At 42.5% G+C, this 24,484-nt stretch overlaps 1 protein-coding gene across 1 annotated transcript in view; it reads right to left on the reverse strand.

The window, feature by feature from the left end:
- The window catches only part of LOC137437953 (alpha-actinin-2), a 106,391-nt gene that overhangs the window by 14,840 nt on the left and 67,067 nt on the right, over window positions 1–24,484 (reverse strand). The window contains exons 3-14 of the mRNA XM_068132740.2: window positions 22,338–22,457; window positions 20,924–21,010; window positions 17,497–17,584; window positions 16,294–16,372; window positions 13,726–13,807; window positions 11,688–11,773; window positions 10,970–11,062; window positions 9,153–9,383; window positions 8,156–8,303; window positions 7,630–7,780; window positions 3,136–3,244; window positions 714–854 (exon numbers count right to left, since the gene is read on the reverse strand). Of these exons, the coding sequence (XP_067988841.1) occupies window positions 714–854; window positions 3,136–3,244; window positions 7,630–7,780; window positions 8,156–8,303; window positions 9,153–9,383; window positions 10,970–11,062; window positions 11,688–11,773; window positions 13,726–13,807; window positions 16,294–16,372; window positions 17,497–17,584; window positions 20,924–21,010; window positions 22,338–22,457 (1,415 nt within the window). The remainder of the gene's footprint in view (window positions 1–713; window positions 855–3,135; window positions 3,245–7,629; window positions 7,781–8,155; window positions 8,304–9,152; window positions 9,384–10,969; window positions 11,063–11,687; window positions 11,774–13,725; window positions 13,808–16,293; window positions 16,373–17,496; window positions 17,585–20,923; window positions 21,011–22,337; window positions 22,458–24,484) is intronic.

Consider the following 24,484-nt stretch of genomic DNA (forward strand, 5'->3'; position numbering starts at 1 on the left):
TTTGACCTCTGGTGACCTCATTAACATTAATTTGCATAATGATTATTGTAATGAATAGAGTACTTAAATACAAACATTTTAATCGGTATTTTGTAGTTCTGTTATTTATACTTCCAAAGTTATTGCGATTTATGTTTCCCCTACCCCTAAATTTTGGTATCAATAGAGCGGCAAAGGGCATGGCTAATGACGTCATTTCCTCTGTTACTGCCGGGTTACCAAAAGTCTACCCAAACTTTTTTGATATGTCTCATGGTCTACTTCAATATTATGAAGAGTAACTTAGGGCACATCTCATGCACACGGGGACCCCCTCAGCCAGTGGACTACAGTGAATAAGGTACTGTGCACATGACTTTCTGAGTTAACTCCATTCAGAAATTGGTTGCTATGACAACCGCCTATTGTTGCATGTGCAACATGCAGTCCCACTGCTCTTGATCCTTTTGCCGATTCAATTGATGACAAACTTGCTTCCTTACTTATATAAACTTATATAAACCATCCCTTTATTGTAAATTGTGCAAATATTGTCTTCCCTTTCCAGTTAAACGATATATTACTATACAAGAAGAACAATGCACCAATAATCCTGTTTCTACAAAATATAGCAAATGAACAATGAGAATTGATACCATTGCATTAGCCCAGCAATTAAGGGTCCAATGTTCAGGTAATGTGAAGGAAACACGAACTTGACTGCAATGCCCAACCTGAATCTCATCAATGGTGTGAACAATGAACATATCTTGCAGGTCCTCCACTGCACCATCCATCCAGTTGTTGAATGGGGCGGCACGTTTGGCGAATTCCAAGTAAAGTTGGTCAATAGTTTCCAGCAGCTTCTCCGTGCGCTGTAGTAAAACGTGAGAGGAGGGAGCAAATTATTGACATTGCACGTGTAGCATTTGATGCAATAATCTCCACGAATATAACATTTTTATGACTTTATAGACAATTGAATATGCACGAAGGGCATATTGAATATGCATCTAATTATATATATATATATATATATATATATATATATGTGGCAGTCAATAAGTAACCCTAAAATATTTTTCACAACTTGTTTATTGCGTGTACGTGTGTAACAACTGTTATTTTTCAACATGATCTCCATTGCGTTCAATGTATTTTCCCAGCGCTTTACTAAGGCCTGGATTCCTCGAGGGGATAAAAATGTTTTGTCGGCTTGTGTAGCCATTTGTGCACTGCCTCTTGGACCTCTTCGTCGGATCGGAAAGTGGTTCCACCAAGTGCCTCTAAGTGGCCCAAAGATGTGATAAGGGGTAAGGTTTGGCGAGTCGGGTGGATGAGGAAGGCACTCAAAATGCAGGTCCTCGATTGTTGCAGCTGTAGCGCGGGCAGTATGGGGCCGAGCATTGTCATGCTGCAGCAAAACACCGGTAGTGAGTAGTCCCTCCGTTTTGATCTGATTGTTGGTTTCAGATGCTTTTTAAGGAGGTCGCAGTGTGATGCACTGATGACTGTGGTCCCCCTGGGCATGTAATGCTCTACAAGTGGGCCTCGGCTATCCCAGGTGAGCGTCAGCATCACTTTTCCTGCGGACGGCTGCGTGCGGAATTTTTTGGGCTTCGGTGAAGTTGAATGGCGCCACTCTTTGCTTGCCCTCTTCGTTTCTGGCTGAAAGTAGTGGACCCATCTTTCATCCCCAGTCACTACGTTGCCTTCTGTTTCGTAACGTCACAGAAGTTCTTCACATGCGCCCACTCGCCGTTCTTTCAGTTCGGGTGTGAGTTGTCTGGGCACCCACCTTGCAGACACTTTGTGGAACCCCAGCATGTTGTGATTGATATGGTGTGCTGAACCATGGCTAATGTTCAATTCGGAGACCACTTCATCCAACGTAATGCGATGGTTTTCCCTTTGCACGCGCTCAACTACTGCAACCATTTCTGGTGTGTCAGCTGTGTGAGGCCGGCCCGAGTGAGCAGCGTCTGCCACACTGGACACTCCACTTTTAAACTTCCTGTCCCACTCGTACACCTGCTGCAGCGATAAACATGCGTCACCATATTGTATTTTCATTCTGCGATGGATTTCACTGGGATTCACACCCTCACTTCCAAAGAAACGGATGACAGAACGTTGCTCCTCCCTGGTGCATGCTTCTAAGGGAGCCGCCATCTTGGAACTGCTCTACTGATGTCATACGTTCAATGTTGCCAGATCTAAAACAGGCAAAACATGACGCTTACCCATAGATATAACATATGTTGTCTCCAAATACACACATTACATTCTCGAATTTATATCGCCATTTTGAGGTTACTTATTGACTGGCCTTTATGTATATATACATACACACACACATTTGTAAAAGGCCCGTCAAGTATTGGAAAAGTTTATTCGACGGTGCAGCCTCGTGAGCATGCCAAAGTCTGAAGCCTCGGCCTCGTGTCAGGTGTGCTTGTCCTTGTATCTTCTTTATTTATTAGACATCATACGGATGTAAATGAACACTCGTTTTACTCTGTGCGTTGGACATGATGTGCAGCAAATTTTACCTCCCTGCGCCTTGTATTGTTATAATAATAAAAAAAGAAGATTCCGTACACCGCCATTGAGGCTCGGTTTGCAAGCCAACGTCTACAATTCCAATTGAAGAGACATAATTACTCTTTTATGGAAAATGTTTTTCGAGTTCGTTTTATCCACAAATATAGATCATAGTGAACACACATTCGTGTTAAAAGATTGGCCTTTAAAACATCCCCTTATAAATGGGGACAGACATCTGCACAAACACAAACTGATATTTTGTTTTGTGGGCCTTGGCTGAGGGCGAGGCCGTGTCACTGACTGGTGAGGCTGAGGCTGCCCTCTGCGGGTTATGGCAGGAGTTTGTGATTTGACCATGTTGCTGGCAATGGCTCGCATATTCTTCCCGAGGGACACCATAAAATCCTTAACGTCCATCCGAGGTATGGCGCACACATCGATGAATCATATTTTCTACTTACCAAGCCTTATTATATCTATAAATATTTCCTAAGCAAACATGGCATCGTACAACAGCAACACAAAAGTACAACTAAATGGCATTTTTGCTTTGTACTGATTTTGTCCCATGCCCTGTGTTGTAAGAGGAATTCATTGGTGAGGAATTACCTCCAAAGCCTCACGTCTCTTCTGGGTGAGTGTTCCCAAACTGTCCCATTGGTCACAGATTGCCTGGCATCGTGCATTCACAGATGCTGCGTCATGGTAATCCAACTCGCTGAAAGAAATGGGGAAATAATAACACAGTCAGTGTCCATGATCGTTGAGGAAAAACACAGTCCGATATCCGAACAATAACAAAAATGAAAAACGGCATAAGTAATCTACGAGGTTTTTCCGGAAAACATGAAGAAGCGATGACATGGCTTGAAAAATTCCAGGAAGGAAAATGTCATTAAAGTTCAGCTGGGTGAATTTCAAGTAAATATCTGCATGTTCCAATGTAATCCACCTGAATTGGAAGACGATGACTTTACATTTTAGAGATGACAGACAGACAGACCAGAGAGACGGAACCGATTCCAACATCCCCCGATTTTTGCAGAAAGTATTGGGATAACAGGACAATGCATGTAACAAGACAATGCATGTAACAAGACGATGCATGTAACAAGACGATGCATGTAACAAGACGATGCATGTAACAAGACCATGCATGTAACAAGACCATGCATGTAACAAGACCATGCATGTAACAAGACGATGCATGTAACAATAGAGCGCCTTGCCGGAGTATTGGGGTTTGAGCAGATTTGTAAACAAGTGTGGCCTCTCACTCGCTGACTCCACACAGAGCAATCGCTTTTATTGTCGGAACGTGTGAGGTTGAACGTCACCCAATAAATGTTAAACCCAACTGTAACATCAGTCATGACGTTGGTAGGTTAAATTATTAAATCCCTTTAGCCTCTGGGCAGAGCTATCGGGGCGGATGTTCGTTCATTGGTTGTCCTCTTTTTGCGCTTCAACCTGCTTGGTGATCGGCCTGTGGCTCCATGTGAAGCTTACAGCACTCTGCGAAACTTACAGCACTCTGCGAAACTTACAGCACTCTGCGAAACTTGCAGCACTCTGCGAAGCTTACAGCACTCTGCGAAGCTTACAGCACTCTGCGAAGCTTACAGCACTCTGCGAAACTTACAGCACTCTGCGAAACTTACAGCACTCTGCGAAACTTACAACACTCTGCGAAACTTACAGCACTCTGCGAAACTTACAGCACTCTGCGAAACTTACAGCACTCTGCGAAACTTACAGCACTCTGCGAAACTTACAGCACTCTGCGAAACTTGCAGCACTCTGCGAAACTTACAGCACTCTGCGAAACTTGCAGCACTGTGCGAAACTTACAGCACTCTGCGAAACTTGCAGCATTCTGCGAAACTTACAGCACTACAAACCTTACATTGTGTTGTAAAGTTGTTACCGCGTTGTGAGGTTCATACCGAACCATCTGTGTTGTACCACATCCTACGAGCCTGCGATGCTACCATAACGAAAACCCCAATGGCAGATACGCGCTTGGTTGCGTTATACTATCTAATTGATATTAATTAATTTATATGTTAACGAGCAGAATGCTCATGACTCACAGATAGTATAAACTATAAGGAGTAGGGATAAAAAAAAACAACAAGTATGGCCTTTAACGACAACACGAAGATGCACAGAGAGGGTGAAAAGACAACACAAGCTAGTGAGTTCATAGAACACGATACCCCACGCAGTGTTCAGGTTTATCCTTCAATTCTAATAAGATAATGAGGCCTGGTGTTGGCTTAGCGGTTAGGGTGCCGGCTTGGGATCCTAGGATACCTGGGTTCGAATCCCGGTCGATCGCTGAATTAACGCCAGGGGGGTTGACTCAGCCTCTCATCCCTCTGAGATCGGCAAATTGAGTACCAGTTCACTGGTAATTCCCGACCAAGAGGTGACCAACAGGGTTGGCGTGCAGGAAGGGCATCCAGCCATAAAACATTGCTTCAAAAAGGGGACCACGGTGCCCAAAAAAGGTCAACCCCTGCTCTGTGGGGGAAAATGGCCTCTAAAGGTGGTTCTCTAATAAGATAATGATTTTAAAGATCGTTTAAAAAATCCGGAAGTTTAACATGATGGAAACAGTTTTATACACCACACTTATACACTGTAATAACACAATGTTGAGTCGCAGTTTAGGAGAGGAGGTGGAGATGATGCTTTATTGATCACCATGGGTGCTCGGGATACACAAGTATTGATGTACATATATAGCAGTATCGGCGGCCTTCTCTTCACCAGATACACAAGCCACGCCCTCGTATGCTACATATCGATATACAGTGAGGTCCTTGGAAGTATTATGAAGGCGATTTGTTTTCTAGTGTTCAAGTATGTAATTCAATTTAAATAAAGGTTTAAAGAGGTTTAAAGGTATATAAATAAATTAATTCCGGGTTTTACCGCCATTTTACACAGTGTCTTTTACATCACCCTTTTTAACACATTCCATTAGTTATTTGTACCTGTTGTTTGTGTCCTTAATGAGATCCTTAAAAACAGTGAGTGTCCTGTTTGAAACGATTTTTTTGTATGATTGCCAGGCAGGCAGTGTATAAAAAATATCTCACTCCTCTCTGCGCATGTACGATCGGGACAAATTCCGAGCCAAAGTACGGTAAAACGACAAACTTGTCTTCCGATTCATGTTCATTGTTCATCGATTCATGTACACATTCGTGTTCAAAATACAACATTCGATTTAAATAAGTTGTTCCTCCATCAAAACTAACCAGACAGGCAGGCAGACAGACAGACTGACATGAAACAATTGCTTAACCCCACTTTTCGCTTCGCTTCATGTGTTATGGGGTAATTATAAAACTCCAGATTAATTATCTCTAACTTGGACAATAATGCGCATTCAAGGTAAATAATAATGTTATGCTTAAATTAGATGTAAAATGTTATGGTTTAATCAGATAAATTTGTCAAACCATGTCTTCGGCCATTTGGGCGCACTAATAGAGCCTCAAGGCCTTATACATTATGCCTCACACCACGGACGGTACGGGTAAACATACACTCAGGAATGGCCATGGAAAATTTTGATTAAATCCATATTAATGATACAAATCAACTTATGGTTAAATTTGACAACTTTAGAGAAGTGTGCTTAAAGCCCTTTGAGGGCCCAATATCAAAACACCCTTCACTCCCTCCTCAAAACGCCAGAATCAGCTCCTGTTCCAGGTCTTCGAGGGTCTGTGATTGTCTTGGCAATGTACACACGTATGCGATCATCGATATCCCAGAGATGTTCAATTGGATTTAAATCTGGCAAGATGGCAGTCTACGGTGTCTTGATATGAACTAGACTAGACCCTACGGCCTACGCCATGGTTATTCCTAGACCATGCTATTGAAAGGCAGACAACACATGTTGCTGTAAGATCTCATTAATGTATTGATCTGCCATCAGATTGCCATGGATACGGATCAATTTGGTCCAAAAGGTTTCAGCAATACCTCCCCAAATCATAACACTTCCACGTCAAAAATTTGCGTCTTCCTAAACGCAGACTGAGGGGCATTTCACTCATTGCGTCTTCTGTACATCCAAGCACAGCCAACATGCCTTTCAAAGAGAGAACTGGATTAGTCATGGGACATCCCATTTACCCATTGCCCTCATGCCCATCATAAGTGCTGCTTTGACCACTGCAAGCATGCTTGGATGTATCGCTATGCAAGTCTTGGACACGGAATAGGATGATGAGCACGGGTCACTGCATCTTGGAAACGGCTCAAGATGATGTTCACGCTTCCCCTGTATGGTCAAGAGAGTGCTTGCAGTACTCTGAGCAGTTCGAAACCGATTGCGTAGTTGGGTTGTGCAAATGTATCGGTCCTGAACGGGAGTCGCTATTCTGGGACGTCCACTTCTTGGCACATCACTTGTTGATCCAGTGGCTTGATAATGTCTTCTGAGGTCATAAAGAGTTCCTCTCCTCACATTACGGAGCCTTGCAACATAGCTAATGGAAGATCCTGATTGAGGGTTGTGCAATGATATGATTCCTCTCATCTTCTGCTAGACGTGGCATTGCAATAGATTGTTAAATAATGTAATCCATGTTTTTTATTTTGATCATCCACAAGCTGGTGTCTCAGACGGTATAATTTTCTTCGAATGACTCACGTCACCTCTAAAAACCTAAGGGTGCATGAGTTGCATGTGCTGAACAATTATTGCATGATGTACTGTGATTATGATATGGGGAAGTTGTCATTAGGTGTTCTCCACATCCCTCGTGCCAGAGGCACTTAAAATGAATGTTGGGACAGACCTTTGACAATTACATTATCAATTATATATGTTCGGTTTTTTATGGTGGAGAGTACATCTATAATGGCCATAAATAGCCTAAAGTACAGTTTGTCCACAGAGTCTTGTTTGGTTTGGTTGTAATAAATTGTTAAAACCAGAACACGACTTTGCGGACACCCTGTATAATAACATCCCACTTCTGTATAATTTGTTTTCGAGTGGCCTAATATAGAATTTTCAGATGTTCAACTTGTTTCTGGACTTTCATTGCTTTCAGGTCATGTGATGAATCTCACTTGAGTTCTTGAGCGATAGCAGCAATCTGTTCAACCCGATCTTGATGTGCAGCCAAATCGCTCTCGAATGCCTCGTGTTTCTTCATCAGCGCCTTGATCTCCATGAGGGTACATGCCTCGTAGTCACGTTGAGTCAGCACAGATTCTTTACCTAAAACACGAAGGGACAGAGCATGCAAAGGTGCTCTAGTTTGCACAGACCAGCTTTGTAATTTTAGTTCAATGCAGTTCCTCTCATTTCTATTAATTTGCATTTCTCTTATTTAGTTCCCTGTTCATATAGTTGTTTTTTTTACACCATGACTTCCAACTTGTCACTTTTGGGGGTTTTTTCCCAACTTGTGACTCAGGGTTTTCAATTCCCATTGCTCATTTTTCTGATCTCACTTCAATATGTTGGTTCATATCTTGTACATGAGTGGATTCTCCATTGTTTGTGCTTTTTATTATTTTTTTAAATCGTCTTTTTTATATTCCCACTCTTGTTTGTTCATTGTTGTTGCACAAAAGTTCCTCTCCCACATACCGTGGGTCCAACTCTCATGCATGGAGGCCTTCTGCTTGAACTTCTCAGCAAGATGTTCCAACCGCTCAAGACGCCGTATCTCGATCAAGAGCCACTCCTCGAAACCTTTTTCTGCTTGTTCAAGGCCCTTCCATGCATTTGCTATGTCCTGGTTAATGAGTAAAATGGAAAATCAGAGGAAAAAAAAAGTCAGCTTGTTTTTTTTAGATTGAGGCATTGCTGAACTTTAAAAACCTGTGTGGGTGAACATGCAGGTTAAACGATTTGTATAAGTAGTGACTGTAAGGAAAGTATGAATGAACTAGAACGGAACTCGGTAGGGTGCGTACCTCCGCCAGGCTGAACAATTTACGTTTTGTACGGACCGGATCTAATAGGCCGCTTCTGCATCCAGACCATTCGTCCTTGTCACACCAAAATCTATTCGGCTTGTATCTTGTCACCTACCCAACTCGTCCACCATGTTTTACCATAATCTGTCCACAACTTTTTGAAATATCGTGCTACACTGTAAATCGTTTTTGGTCACATTTGCCACATTTTGGTGGAGGTAATGAAATGTATCCCGAAAAGTAATGGAACCACCTTTAGAGGCCATTTTTCCCCGTAGGGCAGGGGTTGGTCCTTTTTTGGGCACCTTGGTCCCCTTTTTGAAGCAATGTTTTACAGCCGGATGCTCTTCCTGCCGCCAACCCTGTTAGTCACCTCTTGCGACACACATGGAATTACCAGTGAACTGGTACTCAATTTGCCGACCTCAGAAGGATGACAGGCTGAGTCAACCCACCTGGTGTTAATTCAGCGATCGACCGGGATTCAAACTCAGGATCCGAGGATCCCAAGCCGGCACCCTAACCGCTAAGCCAACACCAGGCTTAACTGTAAAGTAATGGAAATACCCTAAATACGTAATTTCAAACTGAGAGTGCAATCTTGAATGTGTTTCTATCCGTGAATGGAGGGGAGGAAAGCAGAAACAGCTCATGGGTTTTCTTACCGACACCATCTTGCCTTCAGAAGGCATGAACGCAGGGCGGTTGCTGAGACGAAGCTTGGTCTGCAATGTGTTGAAGTTTATCTCCAGCTGGCACTTCTCCTGCACCTTTGGAGGTTTGTGGACACGACGGTAGTCTCGGAAGTCCTCCAGTTTACGTTGCATGGCAGCCATTGTGTTCTCGGCGGTGCGGTTTTCAAGCCAAGGAACAGTGCGGCGGATCCATTCTAGAAGCTGGTTTGTGAGGAATAGAGGAAGGCAAGTAAAAGGAAAGTTAATGAGAAGGTAGAGATCAAAAAGAAGAGAGAAGAATAAAAGCATGGAAACTCAACTGTACCTGTCTTTATTAGATATTTAGAGGTGCTGATGTTGAACTTATTATGAAGTACGTACTAGGGATGGTGTGGAAGTGGTAGTGGGTGGGGGGTATTCAGGCTAACAAGTATAAGGTGCACATTGGTTGAAGTTTGGGGCACAAAAGGATCTGGTGGGTGGGTAAGGGGGTTACAAGGGAGGCGATCACAATTTTTGACACACTCTCTACTTATTTTGTAATTCTTGGTTAATCCACTTGGGTTGGTGCTCCTGCCTCACACCTAGCTCGTCTTCACGCTGTTGAAACCAACACGTTCAGAATCATTGGCATCTCCAGTTTTGGTGGAGGTAATCTATCTATGGAGGTATCTGTGGAGGTAATGTGGAGGTATGGAGGTATCTGTGGAGGTAATCTATCTGTGGAGGTAATCTATAATGAAGCTATCTCCAAGGGCCTTTCACTTACTCACCGCAGGCAGGTTGGTGGTATTTCCGTCTTCTACCGACTCCTCTCCGGCCTTGCCCCCCCAGCTCTGTCTGGGCTCTGTCCCCCAAATATTCCTACAGGTCGCACAAGATCTGCCTGCAACCCTCTTATGGTTAAACTGCCAAAATCAAGACTCTCTGCTCACCTTCACTCCTTCATTCCTCTTTTCTCCCACCTCTGGAACAAACTCCCTCACTCTCTTCAATCCCACTCCACCCTCCAGGTCTTTAAAACAGCTGTTCACCACCATCTCTTATCTTCCCCCATCCAAAACCTTGATCTTTTCTACCCACGTTAATTCACCCCAGATCCACTTTTTCGAAATTCCAACTTCTTTCCTGGAAGTCCTTGGCGTCCTTGTGTTTTATACCTCTCCCACCTCCCACCCCCCCCCCCCCAAGCCTCCCCCCGCCCACAGTTCTCTCGATGTCCTTGCTCTCAAATGTTGTGTTTGTGTCCTTCCCCCTCTCTCCCCATCTTGTCTACCGCTCCCCTTATTTTGTGTTTTATGTGTCGGTTTGACTTTTTGTGTGATTAATGTTTGCTCTTTCACGAGCCTCGATCTTGTATACAAAAAACCCCCCAAAAAACATGCCATTTAATGGAGCGTTAATGTTTGTTTTTTTTTGAAGTTGTATTCTGTGTAGTCACTACAGGGCTGGTGTTGGGCTAGCGGCTAGGGTGCTGGCTTAGGATCCTAGGATCCTGGGTTCGAATCCCAGTCGATCACTGAATTAACGCCAGGGGGGTTGACTCAGCCTGTCATCCTTCCGAGGTCGGCTAATTGAGTACCAGTTCACTGGTAATTCCCTGTTTGTCGTTAAAGGCGGCAAAAAGGGTTGGCGTCAGGAAGGGCATCCGGCCGTAAAACATTGCTTCAAAAAGGGGACCAAAAAACAACAACAACCACGGTTCCTGAAAAAGGCCAACCCCCGCTTTGTGGGGAAAAATGGCCTCTAAAGGTGGTTATTTATATATATATTCTGTGTAGTCAATGTTAGTGGATCTGTAGGCCCACCTCACTGGCAAGTTTCTCATATTCTTCCATCAACTTCTCGTTCTCTTGATTTACAGCCAGCACTTTGCAAATTCTGTTGGCAGCAGTTTCAGCCTGGTGGGGATAAGAGTACGCAGGGATGGAATGAAAAGGCAGGTAGGTTAAAACTGGTACTGAGACACAATATGGAGGAATAGATTATAATGAGGAAAGTGAGATAGATGGTTTAGAGTTTAGACCAATAATGTACAGTACGTGGTAGTGCTACTTCATTCAGCATCATTTTGGGGAGTCTGATGTTTTAAAGACTTTGCAGTGGAATTAAGGAATTGTGACGTCAATGAGTCTGCCATAATGTACATATTCTATGGTTTTACGTTCTTAAAAACGTTCTTACGTTCTTAGAAAAAAAAGCGTTGAGCTCATGCCTTGGCTTTTCTGGAAAGTGAGATAATATATATATATATATATGTGTGTTTGTAAAAGTATTACATCATAAGGAACCATCTTCTCATGAAATATTTATTAGATTACTTGATAAATATTGTCATTCATGTTGCACATTCGTAGCTTGAGAAGCGAAGGCCTCGGATTTGTGATTTGTGATAGTGTGTGATTTGGTTCCACTCGGTTCAGCATTAATGGGAAAGAAATGGAACATAATTATCGAGGTTTTGCAGAGTTTCTTCAAGACCATGATGGTTGATTACAGCATTGTGCAAATGTCATTTGTTAATACCTGCTCAGCTCCAGCAAATGCGTGGTAGAAGCACGACACATATGTCATGATGGCCTTTTCGTCAGGCTTGGGTGTGTTGACAATATCTGATGGAATGGAGTGTCGGAGTTGTGGAACAGAGTTGCACAGGGACAGGGCGTGCAGATGAAGGGGATGGAGAAAAGGAAAAAGAGAACAAGTAGGAAAGGAAAAAAAAGGGAGGAAAGAAAAATATATAAGCACAAAGGAAGGAAAGCTAGAAAGAAGGAAAATGGTAGGTGTCTGAAAGGTTGGAATGGCAGGTAATGAAGTTGAAGATGCTTGCATTGGCTGGAATGAGAGACTGGTTAAACAAATATGTTAAGAGGGAGGTTTGGTAGCGAAATCATAATGGGGTTGGAAGGTGAGGGGCCGGACGAGCAGAGGAGGGAGCAGGAAAGCAACAGGTTCAAGCAACTACCTTCAAGACAATGGAGTAACCCAAGTGTCTGATTGGAAAATTCAAAGTGTGCAGAAAAATACCAGCAGAAAGATAGAGAGAAAGGTGGAGAAAGCAGGTGAGAGTTGAGGAGCACCTTTGTTGTCCATTTTTTTCCTCCCTCCTTTATAATACAATCTTTTTTCCTTAATTTCTCTCTCTTTCTCTCTCACCTTCTTGACGCCGGAGAAGCAATGGTAAAAGCTGGACACATAGGTCATGACCGCACGCTCGTCAGGCTTAGCGGTGCTCACGAGGTCTGGATGTAGTGATGGGATAGAGGCGGCGGAGTTCGGGAGCGAAGGGGGAAGGGAGGGCGGCAAGCAAGCAGGGGGGGAATGGGAGCCATAAGGTAGTTCCGTGGCCGCATCTGCAAAGGGAACGTGTCAACCAACCACCTCTGCAGGACAGTGTCTGCGGTACTAGCAACTTGAAGTGATCTCGAGGATTGTATCTCGAGTCTAGTCTCAAGGGTCAATTATCGAGACATCTCTACTCCGGTTGGAATTGCCCGCGTTGACTTGATGACCTCTGTTTGTTTTAACCGCAGAAGATGTAAACGCCATCTCAGAATGTCATCAATATCAATGAGGAAAAAAATGGGAATTTATCATTACCAAATGCCACAAATTGGAATCGACACCGTCCATCTTGGAGACTAAATAGGCCATGAATAAGGCCTGCAATATTCCATTCCCTTCTTTCAATCATGCAGATTCTGAAAGATCATCTTAATTGAATTCACATCCTCCAAAAATGTCTTCTTGGCCACAAAATCAGCAATAAACACACATTCAACCCCAGCTCCACACCTCTCAATGAACGCAAATGCAGAATGAACCATCACATGCCACACAATTCTTTTCTTTAAAACAAGAACGTAAATCTCAGGCAAAGTGGGAATATTGCACATAAATCTTCACCGCCTTCATGTCTTTCGTAAATGTTAACCGTGCGATTGCAATTGAAGTTCACGCATTTTTATCTGTCTCATGGGAGCATTTTAAATATCTTCCCTGGGTCTCCTTTGCTAAATTCCCTTTTGCCTTCTCTGGGAACTCTGCCTCGGATCCCTTTTAAGGGATCAGGATAAGATTGTGAAGGAGAAGCAGCAAAGCTATTTTCTGTGTCGGACATGCTTATTCACTTTAAAATGGTTTACGAGCAGGGGCACCCGGCGCTGCCCGGCTGGGTGAGCTTTTTCTGGCGGTGGTTTCTGGACGTGTTCTGGACATTGAAAAGTTATGGAGCTATTGGCCTTATGGTGGTTACCTTTTGCCTGTAGGCTGGCGGTAGCTCTTCCTGACCCCACATCCCAAGATACACTCTATGGTGGCGTCAAAATGGATGTCGAGGCAAACATGTGGTAACTTAAAGCCTTGCCCAAATTCGGAAGTACCTACACCCAAAGTTTTGGGAGTTCAGGGTAGTTAAGTCTATGTATACTGTTTGCCAAAGTTTGTAGGCTATCTTGGATAGAACCAAAGTTGTACACTACCCAAAGCTCTAAGCAGCATGCCGACCAATGTATGCCCACTTGTAATTGAGTGAAACATGTCCGTGTATGTCAATGACCCTTACCTTCAGCATCCAACATCTTGGGAATATCCAGATATTTCTCAGCCACCTCAAAAGCCAGGTTCAGATTAGTGATGGGGTCATCCTGAAATGCAAATGATGTACTCATAAGTTGCTGTTATAATGACAGTTTGCCACTGGGTTCATGTTGATGGTCTTATTTCTGCCAATTCTCAAAAACTAATCAGCAAACGCTGAGATTGAATCTACTTTTATGCTAAAATGATTGTTTTATATATTTTACTTCTATTTATGTTATACTAGCAAATAACCTGGTAGAGTGTGGAATATTTCGAGAGTTTGCCAAGAATGTCCTTTGACAGCGCATAATGGCAGGGACCGGCAGAAATTCCGCGTGGTGTAAAATATGACTTCAAGCCCTCAAACCGCCCCTCCCAGTCCCAAGTCTTCAAGCCCAAGTCTTCAAGCCTTCAAACCGCCCCTCCCAGTCCCCAGTCTTCAAGCCCAAGTCTTCAAGCCTTCAAACCGTCCCTCCCAGTCCCAAGTCTTCAAGCCCAAGTCTTAAAGCCCTCAAACCGCCCCTCCCAGTCCCAAGTCTTCAAGCCCAATTCTTCAAGCCTTCAAACCGCCCCTCCCAGTCCCAAGTCTTCAAGCCCAAGTCTTAAAGCCCTCAAACCGCCCCTCCCAGTCCCAAGTCTTCAAGCCCAAGTCTTCAAGCCCCCTCCCCACCCCAAGTCCTCAACATCCTACCGAAGCGTCAACCCCCTTTCCCAACTCTGTCACTTCTCTGCCTCCCTCCATTCCAAATATCTGTCCTCCAATCTCTGTCCTCCATTCTGCCTTTTTTCTTCAAGTCCTCAACCCACAACCCAGGTGCACAGCTCCCCTTTTCTTCTTCAAGTCCTCACCCCACTCTCCCAACCCAAATCTTCAACCCCCCTTTCCCAACTCTGTCCCTTCTCTGCACCCCAACTACAACTTCCTGTCCTCTACTTCCCTCCTCGCCTCAGGTCCGAAACTCCCCCTTTCTTCTTCAAGTCTCCGACCCCCCCCCCCCGCCCCCTCCATTCCTTACCCTAATCCTCAACACCCCAAAGCTTCAATTTCCCTTTCCCAACTCTGTCCCTTCTCTGCCCCCCCTCCTACTCCAACTGTCCTTCCTCCACTCCCCATTTCCTCTTCAAGTCCTCATCTCCACATTCCAACCGTATGGCTTCCCCTTTCTTCTTAAATTCCTCAACCCCCTGCCCCCGTCCCACCCCCAAGTCATCAACCCCCCAAAGCCTCAACCGCCCTTTTCCAAGTGTATCCCTTCTCTGCTGCCCCACTGCAACCCTCTGTCTTCCTCTCCCCCTTTCTTTTTATAATCCCCAACCTCCCCCCCCCCCCCCAATCCCAGGTCTGCAGCCCCCATTTTCTCTTCAAGTCTTGAACCCTGCCAACTCCATGTCCACATACAGTGCCTTCAGAAACTATTCATAACCCTTGACTTTTTTTTTCATTTTGTTGTATTACAGACTGAATTTAAAATGGATTAAATTGAGATTTATTGTCAGTGATCTACACAAAATACCCCATAATGTCAAAGTGGAATTTATTTTAGAAAATTTTACAAAAAAAAAGAAAAAAGAAATACATAAATATCTAATTTACATAAGTATTCAACCCCCTAAGTCAATACTTCGTAGATTACAACTTTGGGTCTTCTTGGGTATGTATATCTGTATCAGCATTGCACATCAGGATTTGGGGAGTTTCTACCATTCTTCCTTGCGGATTTGCTCAAGTTCTGTCAAGTTGGATGGGGAGCGTCGGTGAACAGCAATCTTCAAGTCTTTCCACAGATTCTCAATGGAATTCAAGTCTGGGCTTTGGCTGGGCCACTCAAGGACTTTCACATTCTTGTTCTGATGCCATTCCAGTGAGGCTTTAGCTGTATGCTTGGGGTCATTGTCCTGTTGGAACATAAATCGTTGCTGCAGTCTAAGGTGTTTTGCACTCTGAAGGAGGTTCTCCTCAAGGATTTGCCTGTATTTGGCTCCATTCCTTGTTCCCTCTATCCTTACAGGTCTCCCGGTTCCTGCCGCTGAAAAGCATCTCCATAGCATGATGCTGCTACCACCATGCTTCACGGTAGGATGGTTTTACATGGGTGATGAGCTGTGCTTGGTTTCTGCCAGATGTACAGCACTTTGCATTCAGGCCAAAGATTTCAATTTTCTGCAGAATGTTTTGCCTCAAGCTCTCAGTGTCTTTCACAAGCCTGGTGTTGCCTATACACCACCAGTGTGCACAACTAAAATGCAAACAACATGAAAATGCGTGAATATCGATATTTGTAGACCTCCGCATGCCCTGCCTGGACCCAAGAGCTCGTAAATGAGGTATCATCCAGCATTCTACATGCTGTGGTTACGACATTTACCCCGATCAGATACAATCATGCAACTTGCATATACGTATATATATATATATATAGGTTTTTTTTTAATACCATTATTTTTACTATAATTGCTAACTAATATTTAGAGGCACTGAATATTGTAAAGTGCTTTACTTTACTGCCTAAGGAAACCATCCTGGCCATTTCTTCATCATTCCAAGCATCACCTTCCGAAGCTTAGCGTAGTCGATGAGGTCTGGACGATGGCGGTGAATGAGAGCGCAGAGCGACAGGCCATCCTTCCAGCTGGAGAGGACATTGGGGTTGGAGTGAGGAGAAATGGGTAAAACATTTGTGAGGATAGGAAAGAGTGTAGATGTCGGAGTGTGTTCTATTCTTTTACTCTGCTTATTAATTACTCAGACATTACAAGCGTCTGAAGCACAATGAGGATGTCAAGTGGAAAATGAAATTATTAAATCGAATTCTTCTGAGTTTTTTATTTATTTATTTTTATGTGGCTTCCTTCTTTCATATGCAGCACATTGGTCGCATCATTTGCTGGGGGTATGGCTGTGCCACTGATGCAGTGCCCCCTGTAGGCTAAAACAGGAATCTCTGTAATCCTGACAGCACCAAGGATATTTCTATTGAGACATAATTTTTGTACGAATCATCTGCACTCGTACAACAATCCACCACATAACACATTTCTCATAAGAATTAAGGATTCCATTTTTGTCCATCCCCTGCACAGGAGGTGTGGTTTTGCAATCACGTGTGGTGTGTGTGTGTGTGTGTTTGAGCTATTGTCATAAAATTTTCACCAAACCTTTACTATCATAATACGAAGGCAAATTAATAATTTGGTCAAAAGGTCAGCGTCACAAATCGTCAATTTTCATCCGAATGACCTGAAACTAAGAATATGCATATTGTGTCACTGACTATTCTTTTCTTTTTTTTTTCTTTTTACATCAAAAGGTCAAAGATCATGGTTGTGTTAAATTACCAATTTTCACCCGATTGACTTGAGAGTTTCAGGAGTATGCAAATTGGGTCACTAATCAAAAAAGTATCAGTCGATTGTTTTTTTTAGATCAAAAGGTCCAAGGTCAAGGTTGCATAAAATCATCAATTTCTGTCCAATTGACCTGAAATTTTGATAATTCGCATATTGGGTTGCAGAATTTGTTCACCAATCAAAGGCTAGAAGCTGATTGTTTTTTTTAGATCTAAAGCTCAAAGGTTAAGGCTGCGTAAAATCAGAAATTTTCATTTTGTATTTTTTAAACTGTTTTCAGTATTTTGCGCATTGGAAGAAGAAGAAGAAGAAAAAGAGGAAGAAGAAGACGACGACTGAATACAAATGGACGCGGACGGGCTTTGCATTTTCACATGCTTTGTAGTTATTTGCATGTTCTGCTCACCTGATGTGGAAGTTTTGTACGTTGACATTTTTGTATGGTGCAGTTTTACGCTGGCACCACAGGAGTAGGCCTTCCTTAGCAGAGGTCTCTGTACAGCAACGTATAAACACACTTATCGTTAGACTGGCATGATTGTATGAAACCAGAGCATGCAAATCCTTACAACTTTACGCAGAAGAGGACAGTGATGTGGGTCTACACCATTGTCAAAAGTACAAGGTACAATATTTGTCAAAATTAAAAAAAATTGTCCAAAAAACTTTTGGGTCAATTTTTTATTTTTTAAGTACTGTTTGTGACCTGCCATACAGTATCAGTGCCTTTCCTATGTCTCTGCATGACATTTGAATAGGAAAACAACATACAAGGGATTCTAAAAGTCCCCACATAGACGAATTAAAATGCAAATGCAGGCAGGAGATGATGCAGAATAGTCTTGCTCGGAGGTTCATAAACATCCTCTACAATACAACGCTATCTGCTTTGGTTGTCGGCATAAACAGAGCATTGAAATATTAATCAGAAAGTTACAATTTCGCGTCAAAATGGGCTCCATGCATAAGAAGGAACAATTGTATTCATGAGCATGGCATATCCTTCACATTTGGAGACACGGGGTTGTGCCTGCGAATCATTCATTCATTACCTCCAACACCGGATGTGGACGGAAGTTACGTTTTTACTCCTGTCTGTTTGTGTGACTGTCCATCTAAGGTACACCAGGATGACAGTTTATAGCTGGGCTGAGAATCAAATCCAAGCAAGATGGTTGTAGGTGAGTGTGCCTGTTAGTTGTGTCCAGGAACATCGCGTTCGGCATCCATGAGTACCCAGACAGAGGAGCTCGCACCCATCTCAAATATCACCTGTTTTGCTCTTGACTTCTAGTCAATGGAACTCATGGCAGCTGTAGTTGCAGAGAGTCACCGGAGAGTATCACCTGATGTTGGTCTAATGGTTGGGGCGGCGGGCTTGGGATCCTAAGGTCTTGTGTTTGAATCCTGTTGAATTAACGCCAGGTGGGGTTGACTGACTCAGCCTGTCATCTTTCCGAGGTCAGCAAAGGTCGGCAAAATGAGTACCAGATAACTTGTTATAAGAGAGGCATTGCATCAGCAGCAGACACGCCCACAGAAATGATGCAGCCAGAAGCCTGGTGGCTGCACACGGAAACCACTCACTACCCACCGGAGAGTTTCAGTCACAGCAGAGAAATACAGGAGACTCAGAAGAGCTTAGAAGTGCTAAGCTTGTAATTCTAGTTCGTTACTCATTCACATATATATATATATATATATATATATATATATATATATATATATATATATATATCAGTCATTATGCGACTTCATACCATCAGTGGGGAACCGCCAGGAAGGTGTCCCATATAGCTGCTGCTGCACCTTACTGGGAGCAATAAGCACCGCCTGCCACACGGTAACATTATCTCCGGTATCCACTCACTATATGGAGTCGATCTCCTCACTATATGGAAGGCTCACTGCGTTGCCCTGATGAAGCCCCAACAAGGGCGAAACCAGGTCGGTAACTGTGAGTTTTGCATACACGTGACAGTATCTGAATTTAACATCCACAATGACGCACTGCTAGACGGCTCCTCCAGAGCTTGGCAGGCAATGCGGACGTACATGGTAATGAAAAAATGATGTTCGCTCATTAGGTTGGAGCGCCAAATTACAGATACTAACATATATATTTATATGTAGATATAAATTTATTCAGCAGGAATAAATTCCTGCGTGGGGCCAGTGTGAAAAAATTCTGACTCAACCCAGGACGCAAACCCACGGACCTCATCACTTATGTGGTGACAGCCCACTGAGCTATTGAGTCTCCGGGATATTCTCAGACATGTCACACACTAACACTGCAAGCTTTATAATGGCCGATGTCTTACGTGCCTATATAGAATTATGTGAAAAGGACAACAGTGTGAAACGGAGCTCAAGTTTAACAATATGAAAATCCCTCTCATACAATGATATCTTTGCAATTAGAAACCACACCATTACTATTTTGTTTCTTCATTCATACCCTGTGATACTTACTACACCTCTCATGATGGCTCCAAACAATCTCTCCCATATTCATTAAGAAGCAATTCCTCCCAATCCCCTCCAACCATCACCCCCCTAAACCCCTAGCCCCTCTCCCCAAGCCCCCCTATGCTGTATGTGTTCTTCCAGTAACTGCCACCTGGTTAAACTCTAAAAGTTTAGGCTTTCCCTCCACCTTCCAGAGATTATTGGATCACGCTTTTCTCTCCAGGGTATACGACCATCTCATATGTCATCTCACATCCCTACCTGTCATGTTTTCTACCCCCAATAACACTACCTCACTCAATCCTCTTACAGTTTTTTATTTTTGTATACATAATCGAGGCTGGGGGAAGAGCTAGAATTAGTACACTGAACGGATTAGGACACAACAGGACAAAAGGAACAGTAGAGGGAGGGAGGGAGAGAGAGGGGCGAAACACCAACAGCAGAGTAGAAGGCCAAAGTAGATGGAGACTTGGACAAATAATGGGTGTGGGGAGGAATGAGTGGCAGGAGAGGATGCATGAGATGGACAATATGGATACAGGATGGAAACTGGAAATTTGGAAGGGGGAGGGAGTGGGGTCGGCTGGGGAGGGGACCGAGGGTAGGTTAATAGGGTAGAAGATCATGACTGGATTAGAGATGACTTGAGATGGCGGTGAACAGCTTTCTTGAAGACGTGGAAGGAAGAATGAGATTGAAGATTGAAGGTTAATATTTCCTCCCTTCCTCTCCTCTGTTGATCACTCCCTTCCATGCTTCTCGTAACCAACTGTGGCACCATTGTCACGACGTCACCTTTTCTTTGTCGATTCTCTTTTCCATGAGTGTCCATTTTGTAGACAAAGGTGTATGATGTTATCACAATACTAACTGTAGGCATTAATACAAGTAATCCTATAGGTAAATGGAATTTCCTGTGCAAGTAACTGAATTCATGGTGGATGGTACACATGGTCATACTGTGGATGGGAATTGCTATGTTTTACAAAATGGTGGAAATGGACCTGGATTTATAGAAGTGTTATATGAACTATTCATACATCGGTTGTGAATGCCAGGGTATTCCAGACTTGTTATTAATTATTTGTCATTGAATATGATAGATATTGATGACTATTCCTTCAGTCCCATTAATAAAAACGTTTATTTTCCTTTAGAACGACACAAAATAACTCAATAGAATAAAATAACCCATCATTTCAGTTGTGAGGAGTTGGATGAGCCAGTGAAACACATTCTCCATGAATGTGATGTTTGTCCAAAACCAATGTGAAAAACTTTACTCTTGAACTTATATATTTATATTGAACTGGTGCAATGTTCCAAAGATTGACACTGCCGTGCCATTATTCGCTTACCTTCAACAGAGATATCCTGAATGGCGAAGCGTAGAATAATGGTCCAAATCATGCCCAACGTCATCTTTCCATTCCCATCCACAATTTCTGCACAAATACAATTTTAGTTTGTTATGAATTTTCATTATTTCATACACTTGAGTTTTAATATATACATGATATTATTTGTAGTATGAAATGAGATTACACAGTGTTTAGTATTCATAAACATGGTACTGTATAATTACTTCCACCACCCCCTGTCTGTTTGTCTGTGAGCAGGGTGTCTCAAAAATGTATGGATGGATTTGGACAAAATTTTGTTGGGTGTGTGACGAGGACGAATTAATTAATTATTAGCCTGTCACGTTCTCTATGGAACAAGAAAACCTATTGTGAAGGTGCTGTGTGTCAGTAAGTCAGTGAGTGAGTCCACACTAGTTTCAAGATAATCTATATACCCCACCGAGGCTTTGCATTGTAAATACTGTGTCTTACATTGTAAAAATTCTCACAGTGGTCCAAAAACAAGGTGACAGTAATTTTGACTCTTGGATGCAGTGATTGGGCCTCGGAGGCCCACAAGGTTTTTTTTGTTGCAAAAACTATGCTGTACAATTTATTTTTGGAATGAGCCACATTTTCACCGACTTTCATGTTGTTAGACAAAATTCAGTGACATTAAAAAAATATTCATTCAGGCTCGAGGGAAAATCTTCATTCTTCACTTATAACCCAAAAATCCGACACGAATGCAGGCCTGGGGCCTTCGAGGCCCCGCATAAATGTTGTTGTACTACTATGTTATATAATTATTTTCTTGATATGAACCTCATAATATGCTCCTATAACTTGGTTACAAATAATTCAGTGACAAAAATATGAAAATTTAAAAACTTTACACGAATACATTCGTGGGGCTCTGAGGCCCAATGGCTGCATAGGTGTAGGATTTTTGACAGTTGTGGACATATACATTCGAAATAAAAGGATCAGTGAATCATATTTTTAGAGCAAATAGTCCTCCATGAGCCTCAACCTTTTAGACAAAAAAAAGTTGAAAAACCAAGAACAAAAAAAATTTTGGCCAAAAAAAGAAAAGATTCATTACTTGTATGGGATTCTTCCAACTAATAGGATGAATGATTCACATTTTCTGAGCAAATACACATCCATGGGCATCGACTTGGATTGAAAAAGGATATGAAAGAAAAAAAATCTATAAAAAATAAAAGATAAAAAAACCACAAATACATCCGTTGGGCCTCCGAGGCCCAATGGCTGCGTTTATGTAGGATTTTTGACGCCTGCATCTAAGGGTTAATAACACGGTTTGACGTAAATAACTTACGTAAATGCAATGTATGAGTAGCACAATATCACACAACTTTTCACAAATTGACTTTTCACAAATTGATACGGATGAACCACAAACCTTCAGCACCAATGGACACCAGTTTGACTCCTTTGCTTGCAATGAAGTCCAAAGCCTTGTTGACATTGGCGATCTTGTGGAATCGCATCTTGCCTTTGTCAGGTTTGGGCAATCGCTCACCTGTGGTGCAAAGAAAAGTACCGGTACGTTAAATTTTCATTGCCATGCTTCTCTTGGCACGGTGGCAAACTTGCATTCCCCAGGTGTAAAGTAAGGTGGATGTGATATTCATCTTCAACAGAGGCAACAGTGAACATTGGCTAGTTTCAATCTATAGCACTGTTGAATGTTCACAGAAAGGTCTTTGTGGAGAGTCTCTTTGGCAGAGAATGTTTTTTCTTATTAATACAATGGTCCAGAAGGCAGGGCACGTAGAGAATGCAACATTGGTTTCGCATTTGCTCCATGAAGCACCAGGGAATGGTTGGTAGAGGTATGGATGGGATCTGGTGAATGCATATGGATTAAGGCCACAATAACTTACCCACTTCACATTATAGCTTGATTTATTAGGTTTACTCTCCATGAAATGGAGAGTAACCTATTATTACTGCTAGAGTTTTTCTTATTATTATTATTCTTCTGCCCTATTTTGCACCTCCGAAAACTTCATAATTAATGTTCTCAGCAACCGCTGGTCGGATTGACAGTAAATTTTCATCAAATGATCGTCTCGGCTCCTAGAATTTTTTAATGCTAATTATGACGTCATAGGTCACGTGGTGTGGGCGCCATCTTGTACAACAAATTCAACCTTTCCCCTCTGTATCTCCGAAACGGCTTAATGGAAAAATTTGAGGAATGGCTCATTCTAAAGAACTCTTCAACGGGAAGAAAAGACATGTGTATCGAGTATATTAAAAATGCTAACGTTAAGAGGTTAGAATTCGTCAAACAAAAACTTTTCTCCCCCGAAAATGGGATTTTTTTCCCAGATGCTTAGTTTAAAAAAAACTCAGATTGCAAAAAATTTCGAAGTCATACGTCACATGGTTCCGCCGCCATCTTGTTTTTCGTGAAAAAACACAAAAAAAACTTTTTCTCCGCAACGGCTGAACGGATCGAGCCCAAACGTGGCATGCATATTCGCATACCCATGACGAACAAAAAAGTCAGCGAGCACGATGTCATCCGACACATGGTTTCAGAGTTATGATGTTTTAAAGCTCAAACTAGAAATGGTATCATCTCCATAATTTGTGGAGATATCGAGTGGAAACTTTAAACAAATGTTCCTCATGGGGGGATGTTTCAACGTTACTTGAGACGTTTTGATAAGTCACATGGTTTGGCCGCAATAAATAATGGAAGTTAAATTTTAAAAAGCTTGTAACTCTTGAACCACTGCATGTATCGACTTGAATCTTTAATGCAATGTAGCTCACATCAAGCGGAACAAGTGTGCAAAATTTCAAGATGATTGGATGTACGGTCTCGAAGCTATAAGTCTTTATTGTTGAAAGAAGAATAAACACACCATTTTGTCCTTCCAGGCCACGTCTCCCAGTGCTTTTGCCATTTTAAGTTTTAATTTCCTTTAAAAAACATTTTCTCTGCAATAATAGGGCCGATTGAGATAAAATTTTCACCATAGGAGGGACTCGGTCTGTAGAATATTTTAATGGTAAATATGACGTCGTAGGTCACGTGGTTTGGCCGCCATATTGTTTTTCGTGAACACACGAAAAACCCTTTTTCTCTGCAACGGCTAAACAGATCGAGGCCAAACTTTGCAAGCGGAATCGCATACCCATGACGAACAAAAAGGTCAGCGAGGACGACGTCATCCGACACATGGTTTCAGAGTTATGATGGTTTAAAGCATGAACCTTTAAAACCTAGCTCCTCCCTCATTTTTGATCCAATCGAGGAGAAACTTCACAGATCTGTTCAGCATGGCAGTCTACTACAATGTCATTTTAGAATTTGCCATAGGTCACGTGGTTTGGCAGATATCGTTAATTAAATGAAAAAATAAAAATAAAAATGGATATCTCTTGAATCGCTTTATTGATCGACGTGAAACTTCATACTGTAGTAGAAGTCATGAAGAGTAACAAGTGTGAAAAATTTCAAGATGATTGGATGTACGGTCTGGAAACTAGAAGTTGTTATTGCCTGAAGAAGAAGAACCACAACACTTTTTT

Source organism: Myxine glutinosa, chromosome 12 (genome assembly GCF_964187855.1).
Source record: "Myxine glutinosa chromosome 12, kmMyxGlut1.1, whole genome shotgun sequence".
Taxonomy (NCBI): domain Eukaryota; kingdom Metazoa; phylum Chordata; class Myxini; order Myxiniformes; family Myxinidae; genus Myxine; species Myxine glutinosa.